Source organism: Haliaeetus albicilla, chromosome 5 (assembly GCF_947461875.1).
Source record: "Haliaeetus albicilla chromosome 5, bHalAlb1.1, whole genome shotgun sequence".
Lineage (NCBI taxonomy): Eukaryota > Metazoa > Chordata > Aves > Accipitriformes > Accipitridae > Haliaeetus > Haliaeetus albicilla.
In genome coordinates, this window is record NC_091487.1 from 41,064,482 (window position 1) to 41,087,208 (window position 22,727).

Sequence of the window (22,727 nt, forward strand, 5' to 3'; positions counted from 1 at the left end):
CTATCTTTGTCTTTATAAATTACAGAGAATTAAAGATGGAGCCTGTGCTGCTACCTGAGTTTGTTTTCTTGATCCAGTGGCTGTAATGTTAAATACTGCAGGAAACCCAAACTATTGTGACAGGTGCTATTAAGCAAGGCTAGATATGTAGGGTGCACTTCCACTGTCTGAGGAAACTAATACATACAAAGCAAAGAAAAAAGCATTTATTTAAAGTAAATTTTATCCTGATTACTGTAAAATGAGCTGTCATCTTTTTGTAAGGTATGTATATCGATGGGGACTCTGAATGCCTATACCGGATAGAAATGAACAATCTAATGACTAAGTAATTACTGCTAATAGTCAAGACAGTGATAGTTCCCTGTGAAATGTATGCTGATACTCAGTTAATTTCACAAATGATCACATTGCTAGCCACTGCTGCAGGTTTTGGCAGTTGGCTGAGAGACAAAGGTTAACTTGCCAAATATTAACTAGTCTTTTATGGTAAAATGTGTTCTCTTCATATCAAAGTAAATGAGCTGCGCAGGGGCCAGGGAAAACACGTAGCCAGACAGTTATACCTCTGCTCTTCATGCCAACGTGTTACAGCAATTACTGCATGAACTTTTTATGTCTTTACAGAGACGTTCAGTTCGGATGATCATTTTAGTTCACTCTTCCTTCCAAATCTACTTTTCAGAACAGATTCTTGACAAATCCATCATACAGGGACCTCGACTAGAGCTATCAAAAGAGTAAGCTCACAGCTCTTATAATTCTGCAAGCTAAATAGTTGACCGAGAGATTTTTTTAAATGGTGCATAATGTCAGGTTTTATCTGCTTTTACAGTTAAATCCATTTTGCCATTAGGAAATATTGCCTCAAACACAGAGTAAGATTTCCTTTTCTGTTTTTTGGTTTGGGTTGGGTTTTTTGTTGATTTTTTTTTTTTTTTAAATTTTGCTCTTACTTCCTGTTTTACAACCATTTTCATCATGCTGAACCATCCCTCACTTGCTTTTTTATTTGTTAAGGTATTTTATTTTTTAAAATTTGCATATTCTTAGTCCTCTTGATTCAATTTTTCCTAATGAAACAAATCTACAGAAATAATTTCTGTTTCTCTCTGAGTTATTTCTGATTACCTTACACCTTCTGGTTAGTGAGCCATGTAGAACTGTTTTTCCAAATGTAGATGGACTAAAATTGTGTTGAGGAAGTGGTTGCTATTGATTGACGCATGTGGCACTTTGATTACTCATTTGGAAAAAAAAATGCATTTTTTTAAATTCACATTCTCTTGCAAAGTCTGATTAATATGAAGTACATGACTGTCATTTTGATCTCCCAAGGTACTACAACTTTCTGTGTTTGTTCTTTTCTGATATGGATCAGCTAATTTTAGTGCTGCTGGTAAGGCTCAGGACACCGTTGTGCTCAGTGTTCTGCAACACCACCATCACAACAGACTGTGATGCAGAAGTAATATTTTTGGCTCTCAGAAATGGTTGAAGGACTTATGCACTATTGAATTCCACACTGGATAAAGTGATTGAAATTAATAGAAGTAGACACATAGGTATATGCAGTGCTAAGGGAAGAGTTAACATAGTTCTTGTAGAGGGAAGTCTCAGCTTACAAATCTAATTCTTTGAAGGAGTTAATTAATCTGATGAGGATGTTGAGCCAGTCAGTAATAATGTAGATTTCAAAAAACTTTGGATAGTGTCCTCCAAATAACTCATAGAATTAGAAGAAGCTATTGTGAAACAAAAAAGGAAGATCTGATTCAGCAACAAATTAAAAGAATAAATGGTGTATTTTCACAATTGAAGAAGCTTAACAACTGAAATCCACAGAAAATCTGCATGGTTTTTTTAGCATTTTCAGAAGTGATCTGAAAAGGGAATTATAAAATGGCAGATCCTGCCAATGATACAAAGATATTCGGTAAAAAAGGTTATTTTGAATGTTTTCAGGAGGCTGTTATGAAACTTAGTGGCTGGATGATAACAAGATTCAGTTTTGGTAAATGAAAATTAATGTAGCTATGCAAAAACTAACATCTTGCAGTAGAATAGGCTAGACTACTTCAGTTGGAAGGGACCTGCAGCGATCATCTAGTCCAACTGCCCTGACCAGTTCAGGGCTGATCAAGTTAAAGCATGTTATTAAGGGCATTCTCCAAATGCCCCTTAAACACTGACAGGCTTGGGACACCAACTGCCTCTCTAGGAAGCCTGTTCCAGTGTTTCACCACCCTCTCGGTAAAGAAATTCTTCCTAATGTCCAGTCTAAACCTCCCCTGGTGCAGCTCTGAACCGTTCCCATGTGTCTTATCACTGGATACCAGGGAGAAGAGCTCAGCACCTCCCTCTCCACGTCCCCTCCTCAGGAAGCTGTAGAGAGCAATGAGGTCGCCCCTCAGCCTCCTTTTCTCCAAACTAGACAAACCCAAAGTCCTCAGCCGCTCCTCATAGGACATGCCTTCCAGCACTTTCACCAGCTTTGTTGCCCTCCTCTGGACGCATTCAAGGTCCTTCACATCCTTCTTAAGTTGTGGGGCCCAGAACTGCACACAGTACTCGAGGTGAGGCTGCACCAACACTGAATACAGCGGGATAATCGCCTCTTTTGACTGGCTGGTTATGCCGTGTTTGATGCATCCCAGGATGGGGTTTGCCCTCTGGGCTGCCAGGGCACACTGCTCACTCCTATTGAGCCTGCTGTCAACCAGCACCCTCAGATATATTCATATCAAAGATTTTCTTAGTATTTTCATGGATAGTTCTGTGAAAATGTTATCTCAGTGCTTGGAATCAGTCAAAAGGGCAAGCAATGATAGGAATTCTTAGGAAAAGAAAAGGACAAAAGACCTATTCAGTTCATTATGTCTTCAGCTCTACACAGAGTTGTTCATTTAAAAATAATAATTTTCGTCAGTCTTCTCCATTTATCAAAGGTGTGAAACAACTTCCATAGAAGAAAAGGTTAAATAAAACTTCTTCAACTTGGAAAGATAGGACCAAAAGAGATTATAATAGAGGATTGTAAAATTGAGAATGACATGGAGGGAATAAATAAGGAATGACTATCAGCTACATCTTATGGCAAGAATTAAGGGATACCAGATTAAGTTGTCGGGGAGTCAACAAGCAAAGAGAAGCAGTTTTTCAAACAATGCAGAACTGAATTGTGGGAAATTAAAATCTGAGGCTCATTGTCATGTTTTGGATATCAAAAACAAGAGTGGGTTTTAAAAAAACACCATGCAAATTCATAGAAAAAAATGTCCACTGAGATTTATTAAAACACAGTGATACAAATATCCTCATTGTCATAACAAGTCCCAAACTGCTGTTTCCTGGAAGTTGGGAGGCTTTGTCAGGGGAAGAACTATTTTCTAATGGTCTTGCCTCTTATGTGCCTTTTGCAAAACATCTGCTACAGGCTACTATTGCAGACAGACCCCCATCTGTCCATTTTTATTTTTAACATACTGAAGTATAGGCCTAAAATTGTAAGCAGTGAAGCAATTGCGTTTGAAATTATGATCATGTATATAGCCTGCTTGAATTACAGTACAGTTTTTTCCATCACATGTTTTATTTACAATATATTCTTACAGTATAATTCTTGCTTATTCTAGTGTTATAGAAAACAACATTGTTTAGACAGGTAAAGGAATTGTTACTGTTACTTTCACACAACTTCAAAAGCAGGAATAGTTCTGCTTTGAATATCCCAGTGATACAACTTCCTTTTACTTGATTATACACAAAGAATGCACAAGCCATCCAATGTTACATTCAAACAATGTATTATTCACAACAATAACAAGTAAAATATTTTACTTGGTCTTTTATCCTCTATTCTGTATTGGTATGTTTTTCCAGCTTACTATTAATGATGAATTACAGTCATAGCGCATCCTGTAACTACAAGTGTCTTGGGTGTCGAAGGCTTTCACGCCATGTATTGGCAAAGTTCCTGAGGGCTGTACTAGGAACATAATGGGAGATCTGTCCGTCTATCTTTGCCTTCATTGGTTCCAAATAATCCCTTGTCTTCCAGCCCCTGGATCTATGTAAGTACTTTTGAAATTAGGAGCTTTTAAACATCTAGGATCATCAGTATTTGTTTTATGGGAAATATCTGCTTGTTTTTAAACTTGTGCTATCACATGCTACTTGGAATTTTAAATATCCCAGCATGAGCTGCCAATTAGTTTTCTTGAGCTGAGAACTCCTTTCAGCAGTAGCCATTGATTTTCAGGGATGTATGGCAGCTGGTTTTCTCTAAACTGTGGAGGGGGGAAAAATGAAGAGATACTTCAGACTATTTTGGAAAAAAAAAATACCCCAAAACCATTATGCTTTCAATGCCTTCAACTCAATTTCACCTAGGTAGTAGGTTCTTTTAGAAGGGCTGCAGTATATGTATAATTGGGCTAAAATTTTCCCTATCCTAACTTGGACTAACAGAGTTTTCATTTCACAGTTTTTGCCTTTTTTTAAAGGATCTTTTCATCTGGTGTTCTGGTGTAATAATTTCTTTTGGGATTCCCCTGCTGCTGGGATTTCTATAGATGTAATGACAGTAATGACAAACTTCGTTGGTACATAGTAGACCAATCTGTATATTCGTAGATGTAAACCCATTCTATCTGGAACATTTGCTTGTGCATAATGATTATTCTGATGTATTCAGACCATGACAGAAGTATGTAAGCAAGGGAGAGAAGTGGGGAAAATTTCAAAAGTTTCTTTTGTGCAGTGTTGAAAATCAGGGATTTCACAAGAATGAGTAAAAATACATCCAGCCGAAGAAGTATCAGCATTTTTGGACCTGTCACCAGTCTGTGGTTAGTTCAATTGTCTTATTAGTTTTCCTACCTTTTTTTTTCCCCACCAGTGAAAAAGCTGGTACTCGTAAGACTGTAATATGTCAAAGCTACACTTGTGATGTCATTTCTTCAAAGCCTTGCCTAGCTAGCTGCTGGGATAGATTTTGTTGTAACATTGGTTTTGCCACAGTTTGTGTTTTGAACGTCAATGTTGGGGTCGTTCATGCCTGAGACAGTGGAGATCTGGTTGGCTTTGCCGAGGTTCTTAATGATACTGATGTTGTATTTGGCAGTTTCCACAAAGCTGTTTTCTAGTAACCAACCATCTGACTCACCCTCCAAATCTCCTAGCAGAAGGACATTCTTCATTGCTGTTTGTAGGTACCGGACACCAATAAGTACAGAGAGCTGTAAGAAACAGTTAATGGTTAAACAGAGGGTGTAAATTACAACCTCAATCCTACCACTAAGTCAGCTTTCTGACTTGTGTATTTACAGGCCTAATAGTTAATATTGAGTAAAGCAGACAAATTCTTTATCCCAGCAACATATCTAACCACTCTCCCAATTAATTACATTTTTTAGAAGGAAAAATACCAGGGAGAGATTGATTGATTCTGTCTCCATTCTTCAGGTAGCATTCCCACTTGCATGTTATTAGCACATAAATACCTAGAATTACTTGGGAACACTACAGCCTCAGAGACGACAACTAACTGATGTAGAATGGATGATCAATTAATGGAACCATCAGTCACTAGGAAAAAAAAATTTAAATTGTCGTCTGTTAATTTCTGTGGATTTTTTTTCCACTGACCTTGATTAAATTGGTATTTCCTCGAAGGAGTTCTATCATTCATATGTAAGCTGTATGTGTCCTACATGCCAATGCATTAAAATTAAGAAGGATGGCTGATAGTAGAGGCTCAAGTATAAGTTTAGGAGAAAGCCCCACTTTCATAGTTCTGTTGGATCGAGATCAGCATGCCCAGCTTGTCAATATTTTAAGGCAGCACAGAGCCAGCTCACAGTTTTTTCATGTGCTGCCAAAGGCCTGTTGTTTCTGGCACCACCACCCCATCTAGCACTGTTTGAGGACTGTTGTGAACTATTTTAATTATAGTGCTAATATTTATGCAGTAGAGCAACAATCAGAAAACTAGAACTTAATAAAAAGGGAAGAAAACCATAATTTAGCCTATGCTACTGGGGGGGTCCTTTACCTGTGGATGACAACATCCAGACAACTTTCTTTACAGATGCCAGCAGAAAGACTGCATCTTTTCAGGTGTATATGCTTGCCTCTGATATGCTTATTTTGACTGCATAATAAGCAGTCTAATCTACATCTAAAAAGCTATGCCATGTTTGCAAGTACTGTCTATATGGTGAAGCTATCTAATGTAAAAAGGAGGCTTTGAGATATTAATACTTGTGCTCAACTTTTACTATAAATGAAATTAATGTATTCAGCCAAAGGCCGGCTCACATTTTCTATATTCTTTGTTAAAACTGACTTAAAACAATCCTCAGACCTTCTCACCTAATTTTCTTGCAGTTGTGTCAACTGCATGTGTCATCCTCTATCTGATCCCATAAATGCTTCAGGGAAGGGAACGTGCCATAGTCTATTGAAAAAGCTCTGTAAATATATGGAATTATATACATCATTTCTAATAGTTTTCATCTTCAATGAGATTTGCTTCTGCTCTGGGGACTTGGAGAAAGTTGCCTGTACTGAAGGAGGTCCTGTAACATTCTTGAAGTGCTTGTGGACTTTATGTTGGTTACTGAGGCACTTCTTGTATGTTACACCATAGTTGTTTCCCATCCCAGAGAGCAGGAAGACTCTGATTAATCTGACACAGACCATTTTAATGAGACTTACCTCAAACAACCAAATAAGCAATGCTGCGATACCAATAGATCTCATAATAGCTGTGTAGTAATCCAGCAGGGCCTCTCTGCACCCCTTCACCCAGATATTGAGTTCCTCTGTCAGAAAATCGTAGTTGTAGTGAGCACTGTTGTTTGTCAGCTGGTACTGGATACAGGGCCGCGGGGAGCTTGGGTTGCAGCAGCTGAAGGGTACTCCGTCCACCAAGAACCTCCCATCAACGTTGCTCTTTAGGCGGCTGCAACAGGGCAGGAAGTTTGGGCGTTAGAAATCTGGTATCGGCAGCAGATACTGTCTGTGGTTTTTATAAAAGGTTATAAGGCAAGTCTGCTGCGATGTAGGCCTCTCCAATGTAACAAAAGGAAAATGGGAATGTATTTCCAACTGGAAAACTTGCTTACTGCAGGAAAACTAAATTTTTCATTTGCTGTATTTCTTAAGTGTGGTATCAGCACACTATCTCACGTGGTTCTTGGTGCTGTATGTGTAAGACATGGATTCAGTGTTCACAGAGATGTTGCCTTTTCAGGTATCTTTGTGCTGAAAATACTAAAGACAATTTCTGCACTTGTTTATCTTGGTGGAATTCTAATGGAAGTTATGCCCTAGAAATCCTGTGTTTCACTACTTCTGGACTGTTTTTCACCACAAGCATTCCTTAACAGAGAACCTATACAAGAGCAACTTTGCGTGCCACAGGAACCACTGGAAATGGTCTGCTGGCGTTTCATCATTGTACCCATGCGCAATGGCTGGTTTGGCACATGTTGTGAGACTAATTCACAAGGGAGTTTCTACTTCTTGGAACCATACTTTTTGTAACTTTTGAAACTCTTTGTATTTATTGCTAAAAATTATTCCTCTCCCTCCCCTATAAGATCAGGAGAAAAAGAAGCGGGAAAAGAAATAGGAGGGAGAAAAAAAGTCATGGGATGGAATGAGAACACAGTCTTAGATTAATCAAGAGTTTCTGGAACAGTTAAATGAATCCCTGACATCCATTTTCCTTGTATTACCTGCTCTTTAGCTAGTGCGACCTTGTGAGGACTTCTGTCTCCAAGCAGGCTCTTCAGAGAAATAGATTTTCCAGAAACTGGAGAGTATATAAGATGTTGAGAGATGCTCTCACACTTTGGGGAAGTAGTCTCTAAGCATGTATCTATTCTCATGCTCATTGCAAAAGGCTTATTTCCTGAGACAGCCCCACGGATGAGAACCATGGCCTGTTTTAATGAAGCCCATGCCCTTTAGCCTTTGTTAGGGAGCCAGAATACATGAAAGACAACTTCCACTTAGATATCCAGCTTTCACTGTTTGCTAATTGTAGAATTTTTAATATTTTCCAAAACTTATCCTCATTTATTAATTTTTACAAATCATATTTTCCTGTTCCACTACAGATGATCTAAATTAAAGGGAAGGAAGTTATCACAAGAAGCTTATCAGATGAACAGAAGAAGCAGAAACTCTGTGGTTCAGTGTTTTTCCAGCTTTTGGGGACTAAATGTATCCTTCAAAATGAATATAAGCTGCTAGGAAGCTCAGTATTTGTGGCCGTACTGGGATGGCAGAATCATTGCCTTCATTTTAAGGCTGTGGGCCTGCTAAATACAACTTCCTTCCTTTTTTTTTTTTTTTCCTTCTTTTTTTTTTTCTTTGGGTGGTGGTGTGTTTTGTTTTGTTTAACATTCTGTCAAAAATATCTTTCTCAAAGATCTTTCCAAGTAAGTCAGGAAGTTCATCTGCCATTTCCCACCTAGGAGTGGGTTAGGCATGAATTCCTCTCTGTTTTAAAGTCTAGCTCTTCACTTTGTGGCCATCATATTCCTGGTAATGGCAACAGAATGAAACCAATGCAAAAGAACCCAAATAGTCCACTGAAACCAGACTTAAGTGTGCAAGCAGTGTAATGGGCATAGGCAAAACAACTCACTGGGAGAGAAACAAGGGAGCGAGCAGAGAGGTACCAAACGGAAGGCTCGAACGTGGAAGGAGAAAAGAAACCTCAGAGAGGGAGGAGAGGCAGGCTGGCACATTGTGAAAGGGAAGCATTTACTGGGGCCAGCAAAATGCCCTGTATGTTTCAGGGACATGACCCAAATATAGTACAGCATCTAAAGTGGTTAAAATACAATCTCTTAAACTAGGTCTTATGCTTTTCTTTTGATCCCAAGCATCAATTTAATTTTTTTTTTCTTCCTGCCACATGTTATAAAGAGGTATCTTCTTTCTACTGCCAACAATAGCAGTTTCCAGACTTGGGTTATGTCTCCCTGCCATTGTGTTTCCTCTACTAATGGCAAATTAAAGAATTACGTTATCTTGGTACTGTTAGAAGGGAAGACCTGTGTAACAGAGCTGAGGGAGTGAGACATTCACTGCTATTTGTTGTTGCAATTCACAGTTATTATGGTATTGTAAAGCAAAACTTGCTTTTGAGACTATAAAGAGGTGATTGCTACCCAACCAAAGCAATGATAGGATCGTACCGCTGTAACCTGCTTCATCCTCCTACAGTTCCCATTGATTCTCTCCAGTTCTTGTCACATTGTGGTGTTGGCAATGGAGATATAGAAGAGAGCGGAGGGAAGAGGATTATGAAGGAAGGTGAGAAGTTCAGTTTTGCAAAGTTTACATGTGAGTTGACAATATGTCAGTTCTCACCTGCTTTGCTTCTTAATCTACCATATACTAATCGACATACAGTACAAGATGAAACCAAGAGAAATATTTGGTTCCTTCTCCATCCTTTCTGAACATTACCAGCTGGATTTTGCTTCCAATGATTTCATATCAAATGTTTCACTACCAGATTTTTGGAAATCCTAGTATGATTTGGTTATACAGCACCAACTTGGATTCTAGCAATCAAGATGGAATTATCCAATTTCTATACAGTAAAACAAATTCTGCAGTGTAATTACTTCCCTCACACACATTTCACGGGCATCTTCTGCCTATCTGGGGCAAAAATTAACTGACGGTGCATTTTCAAAATAATGGCAGAGCACAGGCAACCCTGCAGAGAAAACAGTTTAGCAAAGACCCTGGGTAAATAAAACATTACTGTTTCTGCATGTCTCACAGAAAGAAAAGGCAGTATATTTTACTTTTGTCCTCACAATAAGGTAATACTCTTTAAGTTCCTGTGGACCATCTTTGTTGTTGTGTGACTCTTCAGTGTAGAACCAGGATTTAAAACACCTCTTGGGTCAGTCTGCTTTGTGTCACTGTTGCTTTCCAGCTTCTCTCTTGAGAACACTTGTTCTAAAGCTTGCTTTACTTCCACAGCCAAGTGCCTTACTGCTGTGGTTTAACCCCAGCCAGCAACTAAGCCCCACACAGCCACTCGCTCGTTCCCCCTCCGTCGGGATGGGGGAGAGAACTCATGGGCTGAGATAAAGACAGTTTAATAGGTAAAGGAAAAGCTGTGCGCGCAAGCAAAGCAAAACAAGGAATTCTTTCACCGCTTCCCATCAGCAGGGAGGTGTTCAGCCATCTCCAGGAAAGCAGGGCTCCATCACGCCTAACAGTTACTTGGGAAGACGAACGCTGTAACTCCTAACATCCTCCCCTTCCTTCTTCTTCCCCCAGCTTTACATGCTGAGCATGATGTCATATGGTCTGGAATATCCCTTCGGTCAGTTGGGATCAGCTGTTCCACCTGTGTCCCCTCCCAGCTTCTTGTGCCTCCCCAGCCTACTCACTGGTGGAGTGGTGTGAGAAGCAGAAAAGACCTTGACTCTGTGTAAGCGCTGCTCAGCAGTAACAAAAACATCTCAGCATCATCAACACTGTTTCCAGCACAGATCCAAAACATAGCCCCACACCAGCTACTATGAAGAAAATTAACTCTATCCCACCCCAAACCAGCACACTTAAACATGTTGACGCCCTCATGTCTGTATTCTCCTAGGTCCTGTCCTCTGGTATATTTGCAGCTCTGCATATATGCTTTGCTACAATGGCAGTTTCAAGTTGCAAATTCTGTGAAAATGACATCTTTGGCCTTCCTTCCTCCTCTGACTTTATTGTCACTGATTTTGAGTGCAACAAAACAGAACACTTGACAAATGCCAGTCAAGCTTTTTGTTTGTCTTTCCCAGGAACATAGAGCTACTACACTCTCATGATTGAAGACTTCTTCTCAGCTTTAGAAGAATTGCTACATATTGGATTGTCTACTTCTTAAATATTTTTATTGTTACGCTATTGTCTGTAAGAATTGCCAGACTCCTCTTTTTGAGCATATAATTTCACAGTTACTACATCATGTGAAGCACCACCACAAAAAAATTCAAGGGTTTTTCTCCTCCTTTTTTTATGCAGTGTACATGGTGTTGGAAGTTTCTCACATGTGAGCATACAGATTTGAACCTGGGTTTGCAAAGTTGTAATGTCCTGAAGGAGAAAGGTCTTTCAGTGTTTAGGATTGACTGTGCAATGTATTGATAGTACACTCCTTTTTTTCTTTCCATTATCAGCTTGCTATAATTAAAATTTTGAGGTAGCTAATTCACTGTATTAAAAAAGATACAGCTTTGCTTTGCTTAGTGTCCCTAAAAAGTTAGCAAAAGGCAACTTTTGATTGTGCATGTAGTTAGCATATTTTGTGAGTAATGTGGTCACTCTACAGTTTTGAGATTAAGAGACAAAAGTCCAGTAAAAGCTAGTATCTACTTTGCCTTCTTGAATGAGTTTTTCTCCTAGATTTTTTTGTTATGACTAGTAAATACTTACTCCAGAACTTCCTTGGAAGCCATATTCAGATAACGAGCAGATACCCACTGAATTTCAAACCAGTCTCTAAAGCCATTGTTTCCACAGCATTTGAATCCAATTTGTAACATATCCACTGTTTTCTTTAAGAAACATCGTCCAGGTATGTCCGTGTCCTTATAGAACTTAATAGCATCCCTCAGTCCCAGATAGAGAGACTCTTCCAGCTCGTTCCTCATGGTATAGCACATGAGAGCACCCACCAGGATGCAAAAGGTAAAACAGAAGGTACATACGATGTATGGGAGCATAACTAGTTTCCATCGAGAGAACTTGTTGGCATCTGAGCAGTCATAGCAGATTTTGCCACCCATAAAGTTGATGATACATGCTATGACCCCTACAGAGATCAGCATGTTGGGGACAGAGTTAATGTCCCCTTTTGCCATCACTTCATTGCGCTTCTTGATCTCTATTTTCAGAAAGAGGCCAAGACTGAAGAGAATGATCCCGCTCACTACAGAAACCCAGTTGAGGATCCATAAGATCTGAGCCAATTTGTCCCTCTTAGTTTTGGTGAATTTTACTCTGAGGACAGCCATAGTCAGATCAGCGTTAGGAAAAGAAGCGTAGGTCAAGAAAAGCTTGTAAGCTGATTAGGAGCATGTATCCAAGGCATGCAGTAGAAATCTGAAGAAGAGAGAGAGAGATTACTGTCTGTTTGACTAGATATTTATAGAGACTACAGAAAACTTCCTGTACAGCCTCACGCACTCCGAGTCCTGCCAAGGGAGTGCCCCAGTGAAATTTATTGCTTAAATTTCATACGCTGTGACTCACTTTAAAAAAAAAAAAAAAAAAATTCTAAGGACCAACTAGAGCAATTAAAAACAAGTGAACAGTAGAACCAATGAACGATGGCTTCCTATGGATTTTTGTCAAAAGCAATTTTCTGTGCAGATTTTCTGATGTCTAAAGGTGAGCTGATCTGCTGTCTTTCCCTCCAGAAGACTCATGGTGCCTCTCCCTTCTACTTGTTGCCTGTATTTTCTTGATTCTAGGAAGTTATAATTCTTGGATTACTGTGGTCGTGGTCAGATTTGCATTCAAAAGTTGAACAAGCAGGGCAACAAAAATATACAAAACCCAGAAATATACAGCATAATCACATAAGCCTTTTTTCCATATGGAAAAAAAAAAGTGAAAATAGTACCAGAAACACAGTATCCTATGGGTATTTTTAGACATTTAATCGATTACGTGCTGTAAAATATGATTTTACTAGCAAAAAGCATTTTATTCCAACACTTACACTACTAAGATATGACCACTCTGGCAAAAACTGCAGGGGGAACTGACTGTGGTTATCCACAGACACAAAATGTTCAACAAATAGTTAAACTATCAATATTATCAAAATTTTATTAACTTTTAAGTGCTATGACCTGAATATATTACTGGTGAACAAACCATCCTCCATCACTTTTTTCCACTTGATCTGGCATAAAAGCACTTCCATTTTTATGTGAAGTAACGTATCACCGCACAAAAAAAAGCAGAACATCTTCACACCTTAAGAAAAAAAATCAGCAGTTTAAGATGCTCTATTTCTTTCTCTACCTGATTGCCCGTCCTTTCTTTCTGAAAGTTCTTATTAAAAACTAGGTATTGGAATAGCCCATTTAATCCTTAGGGAATCACCGTTACTATCTTAATCTCTGCTTCTGTAGGTAAAGTTGCTTGTTCTTTCCCTTTGTCCTGAGAACAGTGACAATCACACCATATTCCAACCCTCCTACCACCTGTAGACTGTGGTTTTCTTTCTGAGTCCCCATATTCCAGTCAGAATCCTAAATTTTGTTCCTGGTTGCGCTTTCCGCAATAACCTTGACTTCTTCACCACCCAATGGAACTGCTTCCATTCTCCCGTCTAAAGAAGACTCTGCAGCCCAAGGAACACCATACATAATATTTTTTGAAGGGGAACCATTTGAAAAATGACAGGAAACTACTCATGTGTTTATTAATTTATACCTTGTATATTTTATTAGCTTTTTTTTGATACACCTACTCTTATGTTACTAACAGTCCTTTAATAACTTTCCCATGTGATATACAGACTCATATTTTTCTCTCCAAAGATCACCACAATGGGCATTCAGAGACACTCCCCTCCTCCCCTGAGTTTGAAATATCAGATTTGAGAGTGTCACAGCTGAAGGAAGACTTCTGTGTTTCAATGTCTGTCATCTTTTCCCCAGCTATTAGTGGATCTAAGAAAAGATACCATCTTTCCCAGCACTTTTAACCTTGCTCCTCTGCAACACTACTAATTTCTCCTTTGCACCTCTCCAGATATATCACAATCACAGGCAGAAAGCAGCTAATAACATCCAAGATCTAAAACCTGTTAGAGCTGTAGACAATGCATTTTCAGTGTACGTGATGTGGATGTAGAACTATGCTCTAAGTACCTCATGAACTTTTACCCTTCTTCAGTGCTTCTGACACTTTGTGATTGCCCTTCCTCAACATGTGCAAGATATACGGAGGAGTTTGTTCTTTCCTCCCCAGAAAACCTGGTCTTAGCATGGTCTTGTACTAATTCAGTAATTTTCATTAGAGTGATTTTATACTATACAACTATGTATTTATACGACTATACAGTCATCTAATTCCACTAATACAATGGCATGTATAAACAGTAAAACATAATCCTGTAAATTTGGGGAAATAGACAAGTATAGGCAGCATTATTCTTATATAATATTTTTTAAGCTAGTGGACTCTACTACTTAACTTCACCTTAATAAAACTGTTATCAGCTAAATCAGCATGAAAACCACCTGCAGATAAGCTGTACAGAAGTAGGGCTACACCTACCCACTAGAGGATCCACAGATGCAATGAAGCTTAACACTGGGTAAGCAGATAGTTGTAGAGTACAGTTTAAAAACGTAATGGTATCCCTGTGTCTTCATCTGTATATGTTGGAAGGAATCAATTCTATTTGTAAAGGTGAGGAATACATTGTACCATACATATTAGGAAATGGTTAGATATCTTCATGCATTCGAATATTAAAACATTTTAATGCCTGTCAGATCTAATTCATTCACGTTGCATTTATTTTTTCCTGCATTTACAGAGGAAACTAATTCCCCTCAAAACTATTCATCTCTGTACATCTTTTGTACAATACACAGAATAGTGTGCAAAATGCACAGTATTTTTCCTTACCAGTCTTACTTCCAAAGGTGTTGAAGCCAGCAGCTCTCTGAGTTTAAAAACAAGGGTTCTAATTTTAATGATTGCTAAGGCTGATTATCAGTTATGGTTGAATATTGATTGTGATCATATTGTGATAATCATATCGATTATCATGATGAAATACTGATTATTGATAGACATCTCTGTACAAACAAGTCCAGAGAACAGTCATTTATAAAGTGACAACACTTTCTTCACACTATTCTTCTACAGTATCCTTCAGACCTCGTTTGTAAGGATCATACTCTGCAAGCACAGAATTAAGCCTCCGTATGAATTCAGCTGACAGCCTGTCTGCTAAGCCTGAAGACAGTATCTTTGCTTCACCAGTTAAGCAGTTCATGACTTGAACTTAAATAGCTGTAGATGGCTGCTACAAATAGGTTTATTTGCCCCCAATACTTAGGTCTCAGAGCTCACAATAGGGAGAATCTGTTGTGAAATTTCCTAGCTGCTAATATGCAGTTCACGTTCAATGGCCAGTGTATAGGAACGCATCACTCACTGTTCATTTCTGTGAAATGCATGTATGTATTTGCAAAATGCCTCTAAATTGTTAGGCACGCATATAGTTACAGTGTCACTGAGAACACCCTACTTGCCAAACATATTTTGTAACATTTGAACAAAAGCTGTAAACACTTCTACCTTTACTTAAAATTCATCTACTCAAGAGGCACTGATGATTTTGGAAGATGTAAATTTGAGACTTTCTGTGATATTCTAGCCATAAAGAAAATGAAACTGAATACCATAAGCTGGGATATATTCAATCTCATGTAGCTATTCTGATATAGCTCCCTCCCCCATTTTCAGATGCCTAGAGTTAAAAAAAAAGAAAAATTATCTGCAAAAGCAACTCTCCTAGTAAGTCCTTGCCTCCAGTAACTCTCATGTTATTTCCAGCTTCCTTGGTGCAATTTTAGTATTGTCCTAAGACCAGATTTCATGGAATATTCACATTCATCTAACAGAGGTACCCACGCCACATCCTCCAGTCATATAAGATCTGCTATTTCATATGAGCCATACTGCCAGAGGAAATGGGGGGAATGACTGGTTTTTGTAGTGCAGTGACCACTCGCTGACTGACCCTGGCTGCGACTGATATACCTGGGATTGCACAAAGGATCTTTGGGACAACTGTGCTTCCCGTGAAACTTTGAATGCATTGAGTCTGGGACAGAAGAATGCCTTACCCATTCTGTTCCTGTGTTCCTAGCTTCCACATGGATATTTCTCAAGATTATTTTTTCTTGTGCTAACAGTTTACTGAATTTATTTTAGATAATAAGACTCTCTTCCCATCATAATGAATTTTGTAGATGTATGGTAACATTATCCTTTCCCTAACTGGTCAATGAAGTATTGAATATATTTATTAGCATAAGATGTATTGCAACACGCATATTGCTGTGTAGTAGCATTTTTTTGAGTACCATGAAGAAAGTTCTTCCAGCTGAAAGAACTGAAGTGTAGTTACAAACTAAAAGTGTAATTGTCTTGCTCTGCAATGTATCTGTTCTTCTCCAAGTTATATTTGGCAGTGGGCTACTGTAAACCACAAATGCTCCTAGCAGTGCAGTGGAACAAACACCTCTATCAAAGTTCTTAGAAACAGACCTCACCATTGCACGTGAGCCAGTCCAGAGTTATGAAGCATATACACACAGACATCTTTTCCCCAGCTATGGGAGAGCAAGCTGGATTTTATGCTATAGAGGGAGAAATACTTCTTTCAACAGAAGAAGTCCAATAACTGTGGAAATCTCTCCCATATTATCGATACTGTTCTCAAGCTTTCCCTGTCTAACTCACTTCAAACACAGCTTCCATCAGCATATGGTAGCTTTTTGCTTCCAAGATGCCACCTACCTGTTCCTTTGCTATCAAAATCCCCTAACTACACAGAACAAGACATAGCACAGCTATTTATTTGTTTATAACATTTACTTACTAGATGCAAATTTGGCTTGCAATTTTGTCACAAACAAACCACATCTTATCTTACTAATTTCACTAAAATCTGCTGTTTTAGCTAAACACACATTCCTATCTGTGACTTATTGTAAAAGAAACCACTAACCTGCTTCAGAGCACTGAACACAATCTTGAAACTGGTAACTTGCTGAGTGCAGGGGAGAAAATACCTGGATCAGGCATCCTGAGGAAGGCTAAAGTACTGATTTCTGATGTCTCTGTAGTTCTTCTGTCTTTACACTGACTCACCAATGGAGATGGAGAAAAAGACTTCAACTCTCCTGCCCGTGCTAATCTCTCTTTCATCTCTAATCGTAGCTAAGAGATTTATTTCAAGGTTCTTATGCCACCAGGTTAAATCCTGCAAAACAGGCCAGTTAACTGAGTGTGAACTAAGATCTCACTGGCAAAATGAATTTATAGTAACTTCTTTTACCTTTTTACCCCTCAGAGGTTTCGGTTAGTAAGCAACAGAGACTGTTCTTCAGTACCTGCTAATGTCTTCATTAGTTCTTTATTTGTTATTACCAATAAATATGGGTCCAAGAGAGAGAAGAATGAGAATAATGAAACTTTGTGCTTTTGTGGGAAGGGAAAAATCTATCTTAGGCAATTGTCATTTACATTCACTATTATGTGCCTTACGCATCATTCTGTATTTTGTTGCTTTGGATGGAATTGTCTGTCTTCTGTGTATTGACTGTGACTGTGTCCAAGAAAGGAATTCAAGTAACCAAAAGCAACTGGATCATCCTGTATGATTCACAGTAGATTCTGGTTTGGGAAGCTTTCCAGGTTCAAGAACAATCTAGTAGAAACCTCTGTCCTAGACTCTTAAAAGCTTTATCCCAAGCCAGAAGCAAAAGCATCTTGCCCTTTGGCATTTCTGAGCCCAGAAAGTAGCAATCTGTGGGACAGACATGGCTGGGTTGACCTGGCAACAGTAGTGGCAACAAGCTGAGTCTGCAGCACTGCTGGGTCAAGTTCCTGGTGATGTGAGTACCAGAACTGAATCAGTAAGCAGGACCAGGTTTGGTCTATAGGGTCCATAATACATCAGCACAGCAGAGGGTTCAGTGAGCACACATGACTGACTGCAAGGGACCCTGCACCAGGGATTGTAATGCATATGAATATTCTCAGAAGCATAAACTGTCCTTTCCCAGCTAATGATGAACAATAAACCGATACTGTGATGTTACTGTGATTCTAACTCAGTATTCTGTGAATACGCCTGCTCACCTCGTTTATGGTCTCGTAAACCATGCTGTCTTTGCTTTCATAAAGATAGACAGCCCTATGCATGCATCAATATTATCACACTTACTATCAGGGAAAGGTGGAAGATCAATTATCAGTGCAACTCAGTCTATCAAAGTCTTGAGTAAAGCAGAGACTGGAATATCTAACTACAATATTCTAAGAAGAAAAAACAACTAAGACTTGTTCACTTGCCAGAAGTCATTTCATACATTACTGCATGGAAGAGGGAGGCTTGTAATTGCCAGTGTCACTCTGTGGCTCCACAGGGTGAAAAACCCCAAGGACATGTCCCAACAGTACAAAGTCCTACAGTGAAATTCTATCCCTTTTCAGTTTTTCTGATACAATCAAACCCATAAATGATGTTTATGCTGAAAGCTCCATCCAACAATGCATCGTCTAGTACCGTATGGCAAACTTATACAGAGCTGCTTCCTTGACGTGTGTGGGGTCTCTGGAGCCATACAGGCTCAATGTGCACTTCAGAAAAATAGAATTACTGTACCTTCACCTTTTTAAAGAAAATATCTGAAGTAAGGCTCCCAGCTTTCTATCTAGCTTATGTGCTGATGTACAGCACATCCAGGAAGCTTCAGTTCAAGAGCATATGTGATACATCTGGGACCTGTTGGACCTAGCGGATATGGACTTGCGTGTGATCAAATATACCCCAACTGCATTGCATTACTCCTATACACATGGATCATTCATGCTTTGTACTTGCTGTACTTGTGCAGACTGCAAGGATCTGTTAGATCAGTTGGATCTGTTCAAATGTGTACATTTGTGTATGGATCAACTCAGCAGAGCATATATTCAACAGGTGTAATATATTCCTTGTGGACAGCACAAGCACGCAAATGTACACATTTGCCTGGGATTTTTGAGCTATTGCTCTGGCTGGGATATGATACATTAGAAATCCTGGACAATGTCTAAGTCCTTTTCTATGCCCAGAAAACGTTCACACGTGAAAACCCCCTACATCTGTGGAACTCCAAACTTATGTTATCCCTGAGTATTAGAAAATGTTATTGCCTCAGCTGATACCTACTAGTAGAAAAATGCACGCCCCCTGTTATTGCTTTGCAATATAAAGCTAGTACTTGCATGCATGAAAGAAAGCAAGCAGAAGATGGCAGTGCTGCCGTATGTAGGTTTTTTCTACAATGCAAACTAAGAAGCTTTCTTTTATTTGTGTTATAGAGATTAGAGGTCTGTCACACAGCTAGTGGAAGCTCAGGAATGCATCATTGTAAGAAATAACTTAAATCCAATCTTAATGCAATTAGAGGTCAATGCTACCTGTATTTTTTGTTCCATCTCATATTGGGAAATGGTTCAGCTACAAAGTTAATATTAAAGGCTGAATTATCCAGAAATTAGGTTTTATGGCCATCTATAACTAACCATGATGCACTTTCTTACAGACCTGCTGGGAAGCCTGGACACCAAGACCATAATGATGGAGTAGCATTTTGTAACTCAGCAGAAGTGGTTGTACATGTGGGTCTGCCATCGATTATCACCCAGTGGTGTAGAAAGAAAACACACACTTTCCTGCTAACAGTGGAGATGATTGCTGTGGCTTTGGATCTGAAAGAGGTAAATTTAATAAATGTTTGGCCAATTACTTATCTGTTTAGTACCATTCATATGAAAGTCCACAAGCAGGGACAGATGTGTTATGAATTAGCCTAATTAAATAGCTAGTTGGGAAGACTCATGCTGCAAAATTTAATTTTACAGCCAGTTTCCAAAAATTAATGTTTTATTTTTATATTTGGGTGGCTTTCCATTTTATCTTGTATTTAATGCAAATGATAACATATGATAAAAGATTTTGGAGTAATGGACTAAAACTAGAGGCACTCAGTAAGTCTGACACAAGCAGGTACTATACAACCTTTCTTTAACATGGCAGTGCTTCAGAGGGAGGGTCCATATTCAGGAAGAGATTCTCACCAATATGTGTTAATGGGGAGAGAGTATGAAGAAGGGAGTTCAGACCATCTGCTTTTTTTGGCTCTTGTAAATTTGTGAACCACATGGTAGATAGATACTGAGAGGCGTAAGTTATTAGGCAAACAGAAGCAATTGGGTGTTTGCAGAATATTCATCTCTCAGCTACATTTTTGAACTTTTAGGAAGGAAGTATAGTGGTATCTAGATGATCATGTTTTAGTTAGATGAAAATACCTAAGTTAAATACCGACATTTGAAGTTCTTATGGAATTGCAGAGTTGGCAGAGGGAATGTCAAAACTCAAAGGCAAGAGGTAATGGGGATAGACAATAATTTAAAAGAACCCAGTTTGTACATTAGAATGCCACAAAGCTTATTGCAAACTAAATCAATTATATGTTTTTACAACTACAGCTATACACTGTACTACAGTTGTACCAGAAGAGCTGCTGTACTATGTCCCATGCAAAATACAAATAACTGTAACTGTAGCTCATTTAATTGCCTGAAGAATGAATCAGAAAAAGAAGTATTATAATTTTCATTTTTCAGATGTTAAAGGTTATAAGAATATGGATGGTGGAGCCAGTCTCAGGCAAAAAGGAAATTATTGTTGACTTGCATGAACTGCACTGCACATGTACTGCTAGTCTTCAGGGCTCCTGTATATTCTGGGAAACATCATGCAGGTACCTATCAAGCGGGCTCTGATTTCAATCCATAGGAGCTGTACTGTCCACAACCTGAGTCATCCACTCCTGACTCATGGTGAGTCATTACAAGTGGAAAACTAAGGCACAGAAATAGTGTATTCATCTTAAAATCAGAGAAGCAGTCTATAGTAAAGCTGGAAAGTGAACGCATATTTTAAATTTGTTGGTAACCTAAAACTTCCATCTTGTCTGTAACTTTTTTCTGAAGACTAGAATCCATTTTTACAACCTTATTCACAATTAGACCATGCAACAACCTTGCTCTTCAGCTTCATACCTTATTCACTATGGATTGTATCATCACAAAGCAGTCATCAGGAAGCTTTTTGCAGAATGGAATTATACACATTATTATGAGGGCTCCCAACAAAATTCCCATTACATAATAAGGTAAAATTTCCTTCTTCTATTCCGTATCTCATAGCATCAATACTTTGGTGCACTATACTGCCAATTGACCCTTCTTTGCCTAGCAAAGTAGTCAGACATACACTCTTACAATTCTCCTCAAAGAGACCTCCTACACTAATTAGGAAGTCTCCCTGTTCTCACCTTGTTATAAACCTGATGTTGATGCTGTTTTTTTCACTCTAAATACCATTTGAACTGAACAATATTACTCAGGACATCTTGTAGGGAATCTGACATACTTTTAAAAAGACAAGAGAGTTACCAAAAAAAAAAAAAAAAAGAAAAGAAAAAGATACTCACAAAGTTTATGAAGCTGTCAAATAGACAAAAACCAGCACCTAGACACAGTGCCCTTAGAGGTCTTCTGAAAAAGATCCAAGATTCCTCTGTCCCTTCAGTGGTGACTTCATGCTTATTGACACTCTGTGTCTAGAAATTGTGATCTGTGAAAAAAGACTGAAGGAACTCGGTTTTCTTAGTGTACAGAAGACTGATGTTGAGAGGTGAAAATAGCATTCAATTAATTTTAAGGTAGTTGCACAGAGGAAGGGAATAAATTCCTTTGGTGATAGGAGGAGAAATAATGGGTGAAATCTTTCTTTTAGTGAGAATAGTGAAACAGCCCGTGAAAAAGCTTGGTTTCCATCAACAGAGTACTTTTAGAAGAGGTTGACAAATACTGGCCAAGAATGTTGTAGGGACAGGTGGTCCTTCCTTGGAAAAAGGGCTAAACTAGATGTCTCAAGGTCTGTGATTTTTCATTTGCTATGACTGGATACCTGTTTAAACATCTACAAAACTTTGTAAATGCTATCCCATCTTTGGTCAATACTTCTTTTGCTCATTGACTTTTGCCTGAAATGCGAACTTATAAAACATGTTTACCTTTCTGCTCTTCAGTGACAGCATTTTTTTCACCTCCATTTATATATTCATTTTTAGTTACAATTTTCAACAAACTCTAGGATTTGGTGGATGTTCATTTACTGACTAACCAAACCTATGAATCTTCCATCTCTTGCAAATGAATGCTTATGAAGTCTGTGCATCTTGCTATCTATTCCTCCCCTTTTATTTTTTCTTTTTTTTTCTCTCTTCTCTTTTCTGACAACCATTTGATTTCTGACTCTCCAAAAAAATTTCTGGAGCTTTGTCTCCTACTTCTGTGGTCAACTAAGCAGAAACATTATTCAGAACTTCTGACTCACACAGAAATAAATAAATAAACCCAACACCCTGATGTCTAGGCAAAGCAGTTCCAATGGAAGTATTTGAAACCAAGGAGTCTGTACTTCACAGGATGAGTCATCTATTCCCACACACATTTATCTGAAGAAAATAACAGCAGAGTTCAGAAGGTCTTGCAAGTTGTTAATCATGTCACCCTTCTCCATCAGCAGAAATATGCACATGTTTGTGTATAGGTGTCACTTTTAATTTTTGAAGATTCCTTGAAGAGGCATTAGATCCTTCCTTTCAGACAAAAAACACTGATGAAGATTCTCACATCTCCCTTATCCCACAACAAAGAAGATTTCCAGGAAAGCAAACTTACTTTTCCTTGATTATCCATTATGAAGCCTAAGAAAGCAGAAGTACTAGAAAGTTGTGTTCCATCTATAGACAATCCTGGAAGTTCTGATCTAGTTTTGCAAACAAGAAAGAAATTAGGAGTTT

General features: G+C 38.6%; 1 protein-coding gene across 3 annotated transcripts; it reads right to left on the reverse strand.

Annotated features, from left to right (window-relative positions):
• Window positions 1-3,274: 3,274 nt before the first annotated feature.
• On the reverse strand, window positions 3,275-22,504 carry LOC104315660 (photoreceptor outer segment membrane glycoprotein 2). 3 transcript variants are annotated; one of them, XM_069784352.1, is made up of 4 exons: window positions 21,351-22,504; window positions 11,470-12,138; window positions 6,721-6,967; window positions 3,275-5,240 (listed from the first exon to the last, which is right to left on the reverse strand). In XM_069784352.1, the coding sequence occupies exons 2-4, from the start codon at window positions 12,048-12,050 to the stop codon at window positions 4,974-4,976; spliced, it is 1,095 nt and encodes a 364-aa protein (XP_069640453.1). In that variant the 5' UTR covers window positions 12,051-12,138; window positions 21,351-22,504; the 3' UTR covers window positions 3,275-4,973. The 3 variants fall into 3 exon arrangements, with proteins under 3 accessions (XP_069640453.1, XP_009914044.1, XP_069640452.1); XM_009915742.2 differs by lacking the exon at window positions 21,351-22,504 and adding an exon at window positions 16,805-17,059; XM_069784351.1 differs by lacking the exon at window positions 21,351-22,504 and adding an exon at window positions 16,869-17,045.
• Window positions 22,505-22,727: the final 223 nt, after the last annotated feature.

Excerpts from the sequence above, each read along its gene's own strand:
- LOC104315660 (XM_069784352.1), bottom strand. The coding sequence starts at position 12,050 with ATGGCTGTCCTCAGAGTAAAATTCACCAAAACTAAGAGGGACAAATTG. Across the intron at positions 6,968-11,469 it reads GCTTCCAAGGAAGTTCTGGA|CCGCCTAAAGAGCAACGTTG; the intron begins GTAAGTATTTAC and ends GCCCTGTTGCAG. Across the intron at positions 5,241-6,720 it reads TGCTTATTTGGTTGTTTGAG|CTCTCTGTACTTATTGGTGT; the intron begins GTAAGTCTCATT and ends TGTTTCTTACAG.